The following is a 12665-nucleotide window of genomic DNA, read 5'->3' as shown; positions in this document are numbered from 1 at the left end:
GTGGGGAAGAAGGGCTGCATTTAAGAAAGGCCAGCAGCGCAATGTACCCCGTTATCTTGCAGTGACAGGCTCATTCTGAGGAGTCCCAGGAGGTCTTTGAGAAGGCGGCTAGGAGCCCCTCTGGGAATCAGCGGGACACTGGGGCCCCTCTGTGAAAGGCAGCCTCCCTGGCGGTGCCTTCCCCTGCCCTCCCAGGGGCCTTATCAGCACTGCTAAGTTGCGCCTCAATAAACTCCAATGCTGCTGATAAGAGGGAGCCTTATCAGCAAGGTCTTCCTGGGGTCAACTGAGCAGGCAGGAGCCACTTTGCCTGCCTGGAGTCTCTCTGGCTTCTTTGCTGGATAACCAACCTGTTTGCCCTCTTGGTGAAGAAATGCACCAGTGCTCCACAAGGAAGAAGCACAAAAGTACGGTTCCAGTGCCAGTCAATTACAGAGAAACCCCAATGCCCCCCTGGAAATTCTGGGCTCTGCTCTGTTCACAGAACCAGACAGAAGAGACCCCCGTTTGCCTTCAGGAAAGGGCTGCAAGTCCCCCCTCCCTTTCTGTCATTACCGCCACACATGCATCCCATTACCCTCATGGAGGATCAAGAGTGCCCCAAAGGAAGAACATTTCCTGCGACACAGCAAAGGAGGAAGGAAGGGCATTTGCCTTGGGACCCTGCTCCCCACCCAGCAGTGCAAAAACCCAAGGGGGCTCCGGTCCAGAACAGAACAGAACAGAACAGAATTCTTTATTGGCCAAGTGGGATTCGACACACAAAGAATTTGTCTTGGTGTAAATACTCTTAGTATACATAAAGGTACATTCATTAAGGCTCAAGAATCATAGCGTACAACACTTAATGATGGCCATAGGGTACAATCAACAATCAAATCATACTAGGAAACAGTCAATATAAATTGTAAGGATACAAGCAACAAAGTTACAGTCCTACAATCACAAGTGGGAGGGGATGGGTGATAAGGAGTGATGAGAAGATTAACAGTAATAGTAGTGCACACTTTGTAAATAGTTGAACAGTGTTGAGGGAATTATTTGTTTAGCAGAGTGATGGCTTTCGGGGAAAAACTGTCCTTGTGTCTAGTAGTTCTGGTGTGCAGGGCTCTATAGCATTGTTTTGAGAGTTGGAGTTGAAACAGTTTATGTCCGGGATGTGAGGGGTCTGTAAATATTGAGCTGTGCAGTATACAGGTCCTCGATGGAAGGCAGGTGGGTAGTAATTGTTTTTTCTGCAGTCCTAATTACTCTCTGAAGTCTGTGTCTGTCCTGTTGGGTTGCAGAACCAAACCAGACAGTTCTAGAGGTGCAGATGACAGACTCAACAATCCCTCTGTAGAACTGCATCAGCAGCATCTCCTTGGGGCTCTGGACACTGCAGAAATTGTCAATGGAAGGAGGCTGTGCAGCACCTCTGTTGCTTTCCTCTCTCTCTCTTACACACATACCTACACACACAGGCACACAGCTAGAACCAGCCACCTGAAAGGAAGGTAGTTTAGAAGCCTTGTGGGGCAGTAGGTGAGTCTAAGGGCTGTGGCTCTCCTGTGGGAGTTGGGGGGGGGGAGTGGGGGGACCCTGGCCAGAAGAGCATCCTGGGGAGCAAGGGCTCTGCAGGGACACCCCCCCACCTTTCGCCCAGCCTGCTCTGCTGCAACAGAATTGCCAGAAGTGTGAATGGGGTGTGTGTGTGTGTGAGCTGAAAAACACATGGATCAAAGCATGAAGGACTGGTTTTTCAGCATTGTGTTTCCCTTGGAGAGGTGTAGAGGCCTAATAAATCCGTCCTGCTGGAGAGACAGAACAAAAGCTTTCGTGGATAAAGAGGAAGGGGCATTCCAGATGCAGTCATGGGGGAGGGTCCCAGCCATCTGTCTCTCCTACCAGGCCCTATTCATCACCTCTGCCAGGATATCTCAGCCGGGGCTGCTCCTCGCAGGTCTGGCAGTCACAAGAGGGCTGACCCACAAGTAGCAGGGTGAGCTCTGGGGTGCCCCCCGCCCCAAATTAAATAGAGGAAGGAAACCCAGTTGTGCCTAAGGGAGACCAATGGAGGGGGTGGGAGGTTCCTCGGCCCAGTCCCCACAGCCCCCCTTCCCAGGTGCTTCTCAGTGTGGCCCTGAGTCACCTCGTCTCCTGCCGCTTGGCAAGAGGGTGGCCTCGGAGAGTAGCTGGACTGTAGCTGAGACTTATGGAGAAGTGAGGGCTTCAGGGCATGCCAGCCCCCTGACTCTCTTCCCTTGCAATGGGCAGCGGCCACATCCGCCTCCTCCCTTTGCACAGAATTTTCTCCCCAGCAAAAGAAAGGAGGCAGGATGGCAAACTGCTGTGCCAGGAGAGCTGTGTGGCAAACTCTGGCTCCAACAGCAATGTGTAAAAGCGGAGGGGATCCCGAAGCCTGTACCCTCCTTTGGAAGGGCAGGGCAGGGAGGGTCCAGCGCCCGCCAGACTAGGCAGGTGGGTAGGCATCCAAAGGGGGAAATCTCCTGGGTGACCAGACCACGCAAGCCAAGCAGGGCAACCTGTGCGGGGGGCCTGGGGAGCGGGTGGGCAGGTTCAGGGGGCAGCCTTTCTGCAGGGTTGGCCTCCAGAGGAGGGGGAAAGCTGCCCTCTTGAAACCGGAGACGTCCATCTCTTTGTAGAGCTGCAGAAAAAGAGCCCCCCCCCCCGCCTCTTCTTTGAGGGCCGGCCAGGCTGGGCAGGGCCCTGGCGACCCCAAGCATCCCCCTCCTCTTCCGAGCAGATGAATAGCCTTCCTCAGCAATGCCTGCCCCCCCCCTCAACAAAAGAATGTGAATCTGGACACTGGAGGGAAGCCAGGTCAGCTGTGCTGGCCGGAGCGGCTGCCTGGCGCTTCCAAGTGTGGCCTGGCCCTCCAGAGGTCAGCCGGGAACCCTGGCAACGCTCCCGCTGGCCCAGGGGAACGCTGGGCACATTCACGTCCCAGTGGGCTCTGTGTGGCCAGGCAGCTTTTGTCTCCCGCAGCCAGGCCAGCAGTCGGGGATGGGGTGGGGGGGCTTTGAGCCAAGAGACCCTCCTCAAAGGAGGCAGTTTCAGTTGCAAGCCCACTCGCTTTGCCTGTGCCTGCGTTGGGGCCCCATTAAAACTGGCCTTTCCTTTGACCTGCGAAGGAACCGGGTTTGGGTTGATATTGCGGGGGCTGGAGAGTAAACCAAGGTAAGCATGAATGGGGATGAAGAAGCAACTTCTTTGCAACGTTCTGAAGCCGCCGTGGAGAAAGTTCCTGCCTTCCTGCCTTGGGAGCCACTCCTGTCCAGAGCACCTATGAGCCAACAGGCTAAGCAACACGCCAGGCCTCCACTGCTCTCTTAGCATCGGGGTGTGTGCGCGTGCGTGTGTGTGTGTGTGTGTGTGTGTGTGCTAAGCCACACACACAGCTACCACCCCTGCAGTGTTGCTCATTTCTGCCTTTTGCTTCCAGCAGGTTTTGAATTGCAGGTTCGCGATATCCACAGACTCAAACCCCTCTAAGCAAATCAGGGATGTTTGGTCCTTCCTTCCTTCAGGTTTTCCTGTCAGGTGAATGTTGGGATTTATAATAAGGAAACTGAAAGACCATTCCAGGCTTCTCTGGAAAACTACAGAGTTGGAGGTATGGAGGATGCCATGGGCAATAAGGACCCCGGATGTGGAGGGTCTTTGCGGGGGGGGCTTCCCCCAACTGCTCTCCCCGTCTTCTATAGACAGTGCCCAGGTTTACAATGAAGGAGAGGCCTTTGAAAGATTCCCCAGCACCAAACCCAGAGGAAGGATCCCACGTCTCTCTCCACCGAGTGGGAGGGAAGCAGGAATGCAGACACACACAGGACACCCCCCCAGCAGCCAGCGGGAGAGCAGACGAAAATGCTTCAAAGGCAGCTCTGCTACGGGAGCCTGGTGGGCCTTTCCCTGGGCCAGGCTTCACGGGGGAGCCCAGCTCTGTATTTTGTAACCCTCCCTGCTGCATTTTGCCTCCCCCCCTCCCGCAGAAAGGAGGAAACTCACAGCAGCTGCCCTTCCCTTGTCTTGCAAGGGAGCTCAATGCAGCTACCGACTAAAATGTTTTTTAACACATCTTAGCACAAAGTAAACACCAGCTGTCACCCAGTCCAAGACTCTCTGCTGCTCTCCCGAAGGGGACCATCCGGAGGCAAAGAGCCGCTCCCTGGTTAACAGCTCAACACCAGCCCTGGACACGATGCCCAGATGAGCCTTTCCACCTGGGAACAGCCCATCCGCCTGCAGCAGCTCAGGCTCCCCAGATGTGGGTCCATTTGCTCTCCTCCTCCAGCAAGGCAGCCAAGGCCACTCACTGCTCCCTGTCCAATGCTCTGCCTACCAAGACAACCCCCTGCGCACAGTAATCGACACAAAGCATGGCAACCCAACTGCTGAGCTGGCACCTCCCACAACCACCAGAGCTCCTCTCCCGTGCTGCTCCACTATGGCTCACCAGCCACCACAGCTGGTTGCACACAATGACCTGAGCCCAGCACAAAGCGCGGGACAGCAGATTGTCACCAAGCAACCACAGAGTGGAAGTTCTTGCTTGGGGTAGAAAATGCCGGCAGCCTCCAAGTGGGTCACGCCGGACGAGAGAGGTGATTCCCAGCAGCCTCCATCATGTTGCAGGCAAGAGAATGATTAGGAAAACCAGCCAGAAGGTCCTGCTGGCCATATGGGGCGGGGGGGCAGGGGGACGACGACACAAGTCAAGTCTACTGTAATTCCAATCAGGCAGGATTTTCTGCTCCCTTGAAGGCTGCTTCTTTCTGAAGAACACCAGGAACAGCAGCCAGAACACCCTGCTTGGTCCTGAAGGCTTCTGGTCCGCTTCTCGCTTCTGCCAGCTTTGCCCCCATGGTAGCCAGAGAATCACTTTCTTTGGGTTCAGAGGAGATCCTGAGGACCAGCAGATCCACCTTCTGCACTCAAGGAACGCTCTTCAGACGCAGTTTCCTTCCAGCAGCCGAGCCTGCAGAGATGCCGCTTTCTAGCACTGTTTGCATATTGACCCAGAAGTGCAACGCATGGCTCTGAAGGGGTTAATGAGGAACATTTGTTCCTTATTTTGCCTGGGTCTTAGGAGCTGCCTGCTATGGCAAGGAGCCCCTTCACAAGAGCTGGGTGGGGCGAGGGAGGGAGGGAGGGAGGAGAGGCAGGAGCTCAAATTAAAGTGGAGGATAGGATGCTGCTCTCTCCTGGCCATCGAGCCCAGCATCCCCCTTACCGCCTTGTATTGGCAGCTGCTTCACCTCCTCTCCCCAGCGTTGGGTTGGTCCTTCCTTCCTTCTGCTTCTTGTTCTTTCTTGGCCCAGACAAAAGCTTTCCCGGATGGGTGGCTGGGCATCAAGGCAAAAGCTTAGCATTGGGGGTCGCTGTCCAATGGGCACAGGTTGCAGCCAGAAAGCCTCTGCACCTTCCCATCCCTCTGTGGATTGCAGCCAGGAGTGTGGCTGAGCACCCAAAAGAGGCAACCTGGGTCTTCACTCAGGTGGAGGCGACTAGCTATGAGCCTGGAAGTAACACCAGTTTAAAGCTGCGCCAACAAAGACTCCCAAGGAAAACAGTGCCAAATTGAAGCCAAGGTGGCTGCTGGGGGGCTTTGCACCTGTGGGCAGGAATTGTCCACCCGACCCCTGGCTTGCCTTCAGACATGCCCCTTGACGACTGAAGCCCTGGCCCGGGTCCCATGGGAGACCAAAAGGCCCAGCTGTTCAGCTGAGAAGCAGGGGAATGCGGCCGGGGGTCCTTTTGGCCACTGCAGGAAGCCAACAAACCCACAGGAGCATCCTTTTGTCTTTCAGCCTTAAATTCTTCCACCACCCAGACAAACCAGGATCTGTTTATGCAAACCAGAGGCCAGGGACAAAACCTGGGTTAGTCTTCTGCAGTTAACATGTGCATTAGAGGAATGGTTAACTAGGCAAACTTATCCCCTGACTATCTGGGAGAAGTTAAAGTGCCTGTGGGCAACCAGCCACAGAAATAGTTATTAAGGGGGGAAAAACTGGTTTTCCTTTTCTGGACTTGACTGTTGAGGAACAAAACCGTTTCCATTACCCTTCCCTTATTCTCCACATCCTGTAAAATCACCTATGGGCCTGAAAGCCTGTTTAATAGTTTGCATTAGAATTAAAGCTGATGCAACGTCCTTCCTGCTCTAACCCAGAAAGCTAAACCACAGCCTGGGATCTTTGGGGGCGGGGGGGAGAGGGGCAAAGAGGGGATGCCCTCTAATTACTGGCACTCCAGGAGGGCTTGAATAGCAAAGGTTTTTATTCCAAAAAACCCTGGAAGTCTCACCTGTAGGCTAAAACAGATAAGAAAGGATTTTCCTTCCTTGCCCAGAGCAAGGTCTGCTGCTCAAAAAACAGGAAGAAGCCAGCTTGTTGGTCCTTCCTTGAACTTCAGAGGGCAACTCTTGGAGGAAAAGGAATTCTCTAGAACTGCAGTTCTCCTGTGCCTCCATAGCCAAAGCCAAACCAGTCAACGGGAAACCCTCCTTGCTTGCCTTGATCTATTTTGCCTTGTTTGCATTGTGTTTCTGATGCTGCCACCAAGCTGGTCTTGGTCATGGGCTCAGGTGGCTTCAATAGGACTCTTCCAGGACAGAATGGAATTGCTAAACAGGGCGGAACTGTCAAGAATTCCAGAGGAGACAAAAAACGATGCTCAGTGAAGAGATCAGAATGTCTCAGGTATTCAAGGCAATAAATAAGCAAAAGATCAACAAGTCACCAGGCCTGGACAACGAACAGAGAACATCAAAATACTCTAGCACCTTTCTAATTAGATGTATTCAACGTGGTTCTAGAAGAGGCAAAAACACCACAATCTTGGCAGGAGGCATCCATAACATCGATACCGAAAGAAGAGGCGGACCAAACTCTAATCAAAAACTATAGACCTATATCACTCCTAAATGTGGATTATAAGTTCTTCATGACAATAGTAGCAGGTAGATTTTAAAAAATTCTTAAACAAATTTATCCCTAAAGACCAAAATGGCTTTCTACCCAATCGGCAAATAAAACAGAATATGAAAATCATATTGGACGTTTTAGAGTATTATGACATTCATAGTGGTCAACAAATGGCATTACTCTTCCTCGATGCGCAAAAGGCTTTCGACAATGTTAACTGGTCATTCCTTTTATAACAAATTAAACCTATGGGTTTGGGTGAGAAATTCTCTAATATTATTAGTACAATTTATTCGGAACAGAAGGCTAAAATAATCGTAAATGGAGAGGCAACAAAGGATTTTAAGATCCAAAAAGGAACTAGACAAGGCTGCCCATTATCGCCATTACTTTTTATACTTACCCTGGAAGTATTGACCAGAATTGTTAGGAAGGAAACACAGATAAAAGGTCTAGAGATTAAAAAAGAGACATTTAAATTACAAGCATTTGTGGATGATTTGATATTCATTTTGGAGGATCCAGAACAATCAGGACCAAAACTTATTGAGATATTAGAAGAATATGGTAAAGTTGCAAGGCTAAAAATTAATAAGGCTAAAACAAAAATACTACGTAAAAACATGACAGAGAAGCAAAAAGAGAATCTGGCCAAAAAATGGATATACAGATAGTCAAAAAAGTTAAATATTTAGGAATTATTATTTCATCAAAATGCACCACATTCAAAGAAGAAAATTATGATAAATTATACCAACAAATTAAAGAAAATTTGGAAAGATGGAATAACCTAAGACTATCATTATTAGGAAGGATTTCAGTAGTTAAAATGAATGCACTCCCAAAATTGTTATTTTTATTTCAAAACATACCTATAAAGCTGAACCAAAACTTCTTTAAAGAATTAAAGAAGATAACCTCTAATTTTGTCCTGGCTGCTGATACTGGTCCCACTCGGCTCCTGTTACTTAATAGGGCCGGCAGGGCAGGGCCAGGGCTGGCCCCAACTTCAAATGCTTAACCTTCTTCCAATGATATTAGCATTTTACCCTCACTTGGTGCCTCACAAAGAAAATGTAGAGAAGGAACCTCCCCCCCCCCCCCAATTATCCTGCTGTGTATTAGAAGCCATGCTATTGACTTTGCACTATCTTATCTTTGGGGTCCCCTGTAAAGGGGGAAGGTGAGGAAGAAGCAGTTTCCTGCCCCCAGGGATGCAGGGAGGGCCAAGCCAGCCCCTGGGCCTCGGGCGGAACTATGCCATCAGCTTTGATGGGCTCTCAAGATAAGGGAGGGGGAGGCTATTGCGCCCATTGGGAGGCTGCATTCCTCAGGAACAATTCAGGGCAATCACTGACTTTGCAGAGGAGTTGACATGGAAATCTCCACCCTGTGAAGGGGGTCATCTGCTCTTTTAAACCTCATCCTGGCCATTTCCTAACCTTTTAACCCAGTGAATCTTTAATTTGCACACAAATAATGGAATGGTTGCAGAAAGTGCAACAAGACTCCACTTCCTGGCTTACTTTCTCAGCTGCTCCTGTGTTGGGGCCTTAAACTCCATGGCAGATGAAAGTGTTAGATTTCCAGAGTTGCACTCTGAAACTCAAGGTGCAGGAAGGTGCTGAAAGGCCTGAACAAAGATCCAGGGCGGGGAGGACAGGGACCCCCCCAGGCTTCTTCAGAGGAAGGGAAGAATGGGAAGGCCCATCCTCCTGCTGAGACCACGGGGGTTCAGCTTAGCTACTAAGAAGAAAGTTGTTTTGTTCTTCAAGGCTGTAAAGCCATCACAGACCAGGAGAAACTCTTTCCTCTCAGCACAAAATGCTGGAAATCCACCCACCCGGCCACCAAACACCCTTGCAGCAGACAACAGGCAGCGTAGCTTAATTCCCATCTACTTAAAAGAGTTTCAGCCTTCTGACGTTAATTGCAGAAGTTATAGACATCAGTTTGGACATGCAGTATTTTAAGCATACAAGGGAAAGACCACTCTAAAAATTCATACACTATCAGCCTTCCCATCTGCAGGAAAAGTGTTTTGATCATCAATGCAGAGCTCCAAATTGTTGGACATAATGAGGAATCACAACAACGTAGGACCCCTTGCTTGATGTCTTCCAGACACGTCTAGGAGGAGGAGTTCTACCGTTGCAGGACATCAATGAAGTCCAAGACAGAAGACTTTAGGGAGCAAGGCTGCCAAGCACAGTTGGAGGATTTGTGGAGGCCAACTGACACCCCAAGTGGGCCTTATTGTGCACCTGCAAAAACCCTTGCCCTTCTCTGAGGCAAAAGTTGGGAGGGGTGTCCTTTATGCTGTCTTGAGAGCACAGTGCTGCTGCTTTGCTGCTCTTCAACACTGCACACCGCATAGTCACCCCAATAAGTTTGTGAAGGCATGGTATAAATGTCCTTTTGCCCCAGTTTCCACCAAACAAGCACAGCCCCCAGGGAAGGGGAAGACCCTGCTGCAGAAGAGACACCCCCTCCACAGAAAGGCCAGCTCTGTGGTCAGATCAAAGAGGGAGCTCTTGCTGCTGGCCCTTCCCTTCCTCAACACCTTCCCTCTTTCCGGCCTGACACTGCAGTGCTGATGGCAGGAAGGAGAGCTCCCTGCACCCCACGGCTGGAGCCTGCTGCATTGCTCGAAAGGAGGGGTGCTGGGCGACGGGTCCTTTCTGCAGGCACTGGCATGTCCACCCCTGGGTGCCTTTAGGGCCAAGAGCTCCCTGGCCATGGAGCAGCTGGGGGAAAGGATCTGCCGGGGGGCACAAAGGGATTCTTCCCAAGATCATTTCCTGCAGCTCCTTTTGAGACACAACCACAAAATAGTCCTTTAGGACTCTTCTACGGAAACGCGTGCAACTTCCACACCTAGTTTATTTCTTGAATTATTCTGTACCGCCACTTGGAAGAGGGGAATACCTTTAAGCTGAACATGTAATTAGAATAAAGACAAGTATCTATTAAAACAAGCGTGTAAAAACTGTCCTGCAATGATGGGGTTGCAGGCCCAATACAGCATTTCTTGCAACAACTGACAGGCAGATTTTACCCAGAGACCCTGAAGGCACCTTTGGCCCACCCACCTCATCTGTCTTACAGGCAAGCAGAGAAAATGCAGGAAAACTGAGAATCACAAGATCTCACAGCCACTCTCTTTTGGAAGCACCAAGCTGGTTAACCAGCAAAGTAGCATCTCAAAGGACCATTCTGCTTTTTAGAGAATGGGGGAAGGGGCAGAGAAACATTTTGTGGCCAAGCAGTTTCTTCCCGAAAATCAGCAGGGGCCTCTTTTCTAACCTAGGGTCAGCCAGCCAGCTCTCTGCTCCTCAACAGCTCAGCAGTGCAGGCAGAGGCTCACATGCTTTGAAAGGGCCACAGGACAGCAATAAATCCACAAATACCAACTGAACGCAATCCTTTTGAGTTTTTAAAAAATTGATTTGGGGAATCAGCCACAAGCCATGATTCAGAGATGACAAGCCAGGGTTCACACAACTTATCTAGCCACAAAAAGCCAGCTGTGGTAGCACAGCATAATTTTCCAGGTGCTTAAAAACTAAGCAGCCTCCTGTGTCATCAACTGTATGGATTGGAGCACCAACCTTGCTGCCTCAGAGGGGAAACAGCTGCTGACGGGTGCGCAGAGGCAGATGCGCAGAGAAGGCCCAGCCGCTTTCAGAGCATGGAACACACCTGCTTCTTCAAAGCACCCCAGGATAGGTCAACCTGCCCCAAACCAGAGGCACCACCTCCATGATGTGCTGCCACTGGCCCTCCAAGGAAGTCACGGGAACTTACTTGCAAACGTGAGGTGTGCTTTCTGGCTGAGAACAGCGCCGTGTTTATTCAGGGCCAAGCACTGGTAGACTCCTTCATCCAGCCTTTCGCCAGGCTTGCCGCTCTCCAGCTCGCGTATGTATAAGGAGCCATTGGACAGAGAATGCATCTGCTCGCTTTCAGAGACTTTCACGCCATTTCTGAGCCAGGTGATGCTGATGGGGCCCTCACCCCGTGCCAGGCAGTCTAAAACCACCGCTTGCTTTCTGGCCACAGTCACATCTTGAGGCTCTTTCACGAAAAACAGTTCACTAAAGCTCCTTATCCCTAGAGAGCAAGAAGAGGGAAAAGTGAGCGGGAAAAGGCCTTTTACCCGCTTTTCAGCCACAGATCCCCAGGGGCCTCACTCTGGCCAGGAGCCTTCAACCCTCTGGGGCAGGCAGGCAGGCAGGCAGGCAGGCAGGCAGGCAGGCAGGGGAGAAGGGCTGGGCCTTCTGCTGGCCCCCAAAGCCTCTCCTCCTCCTCCTCCTCCTCCACCGGCTCTCGGCACCAGCCAGCTGCAGGACCGGCGCTTGAACGCGGCAGCTCGGAAAAGCGGGGCACCTCTGGGCCTGCAAGCCCTGGCCTCAAGTAGGGCCGCCCGGCGGAGGGGCCTGGCCGAGCTCCTTTGTGGCAGGGGAGGGTGGGCCGCGCGTTGTCCGTGGGGAGGCACGCGAAGGGACCCGTCGGGGAGGCTTTGCGGACGGAGCGGGCAGCCGGCCGAAAGCAGCGCACGGCCGGGACCGGGCAGCGGCGGGCGGGCTGCCCCAGCCCGGCCGGACTCTGGGCTGCCCCAGCCCGGCCGGGCTTCCAGCAGGAGCGCGCCCTGCCCGTCGGGGCTCGCCAAGGGCCGCCCCTCCGCACGTGCGCCCAGCGAGCCGGCTCCACAGTAGCGGCCGCGTCTTCTCGTCTCGTGGGCGGCTGTCTGGGCCGGGCGAACCGGGTCAGAAGCGCGGCGCCTGGTCGAGAAGGGACTCACCTGGGAGGGCGGCGAGCAGGAGGAGGGCGGCGGCGGCGAGGTCAGGGCTCCGGCGGGGCGCCATTTAGCAGCGAGCAACCGCGGGCTCTCCGGGCATCGCCCTTCCCGGCCGGCCAGCCGCGCGCGCCCCTCGCTCCCCGGGCCGAATGGCTTCGTTGGCGCGGCCGGCCTCTTGTTCCCCTCCGGCCGCGCCCGGATACAGAGCGGAGGCTGGCGCGCGCGGACAGACCGCCACACAAAAGCGGGGAGGGGTGCTGCGGGGCCGCCGGGGCAGGGCAGGCCGGGCCGAGCGGTGGGCTCGAGGCTCCCCGGACGCGCCGCGGGTCGGGCGCGACTTTTGCGCCGCCCGCTATTGGCCGTCGGCGCGGCCGGGGAGGGGCGAGCGACCCCTGGCTCGCCCCTCCCCGCGAGGCCGGAGCCGGCACCTGAGGTCAGAGGCGCCGGGCAGGAGGCGGGTCCCCGCGGTCGGGCGCGCGCATTGGCCGCCTTTCCCTGTCCGGCGGCGCTTTGCTTGGAGGGCGGCGGGCGGCAAGGCGCGCAAAGGGCGAGAGGGGGCGCGACGGCCGCTCGGTCCTTCCACGCTCGACGCCTCCCAGCGTCGCTTCGCGGACCCCGAGAGCTCCGCTAGCCGCCCGGTTTGTTCCTTTCCCAGCTCGCAACCGGCCACGGCTGAGCCTAACCCTCCCCGAGGAGTCTGCGGGCCCGCAGCTTGGCCTTCGTCCCGCCCCGCATTGGAGCGGCTCTTCCCCGGCCCGAAGCCAGCGAGCGAGCGAGGCCGGAGGGGGAGAGGCCGCGCCTGGGCTGAGACCGTCCGCCGCCTCCAACCCCCCGCCTGAATGCGGGGCGCGGGGGGCGGCAAAGGCGGTGAGCGGCCTCAGCCCAAGTAAGAGCTACAGGTTGCGGCGTTGTCCGCCGGTAATTCAGGGCAGGCG

General features: G+C 53.9%; 1 protein-coding gene across 1 annotated transcript in view; it reads right to left on the bottom strand.

Annotated features, from left to right (window-relative positions):
* The window catches only part of PRTG (protogenin), a 31830-nt gene extending 19401 nt beyond the window's left edge, over positions 1-12429 (bottom strand). The window contains exons 1-2 of the mRNA XM_026709597.2: positions 11734-12429; positions 10737-11042 (exon numbers count right to left, since the gene is read on the bottom strand). Of these exons, the coding sequence (XP_026565382.2) occupies positions 10737-11042; positions 11734-11797 (370 nt within the window). The 5' untranslated portion in view covers positions 11798-12429. The remainder of the gene's footprint in view (positions 1-10736; positions 11043-11733) is intronic.
* Positions 12430-12665: the final 236 nt, after the last annotated feature.

The sequence above is a fragment of the Pseudonaja textilis genome, chromosome 13, assembly GCF_049901715.1.
Source record: "Pseudonaja textilis isolate UNSWEBS1 chromosome 13, rPseTex1.2, whole genome shotgun sequence".
NCBI classification, from domain to species: Eukaryota; Metazoa; Chordata; class Lepidosauria; order Squamata; family Elapidae; genus Pseudonaja; species Pseudonaja textilis.
The sequence above is the reverse complement of the archived record's forward strand: the minus strand, read 5'-3'. Positions and strand labels throughout refer to the sequence as shown.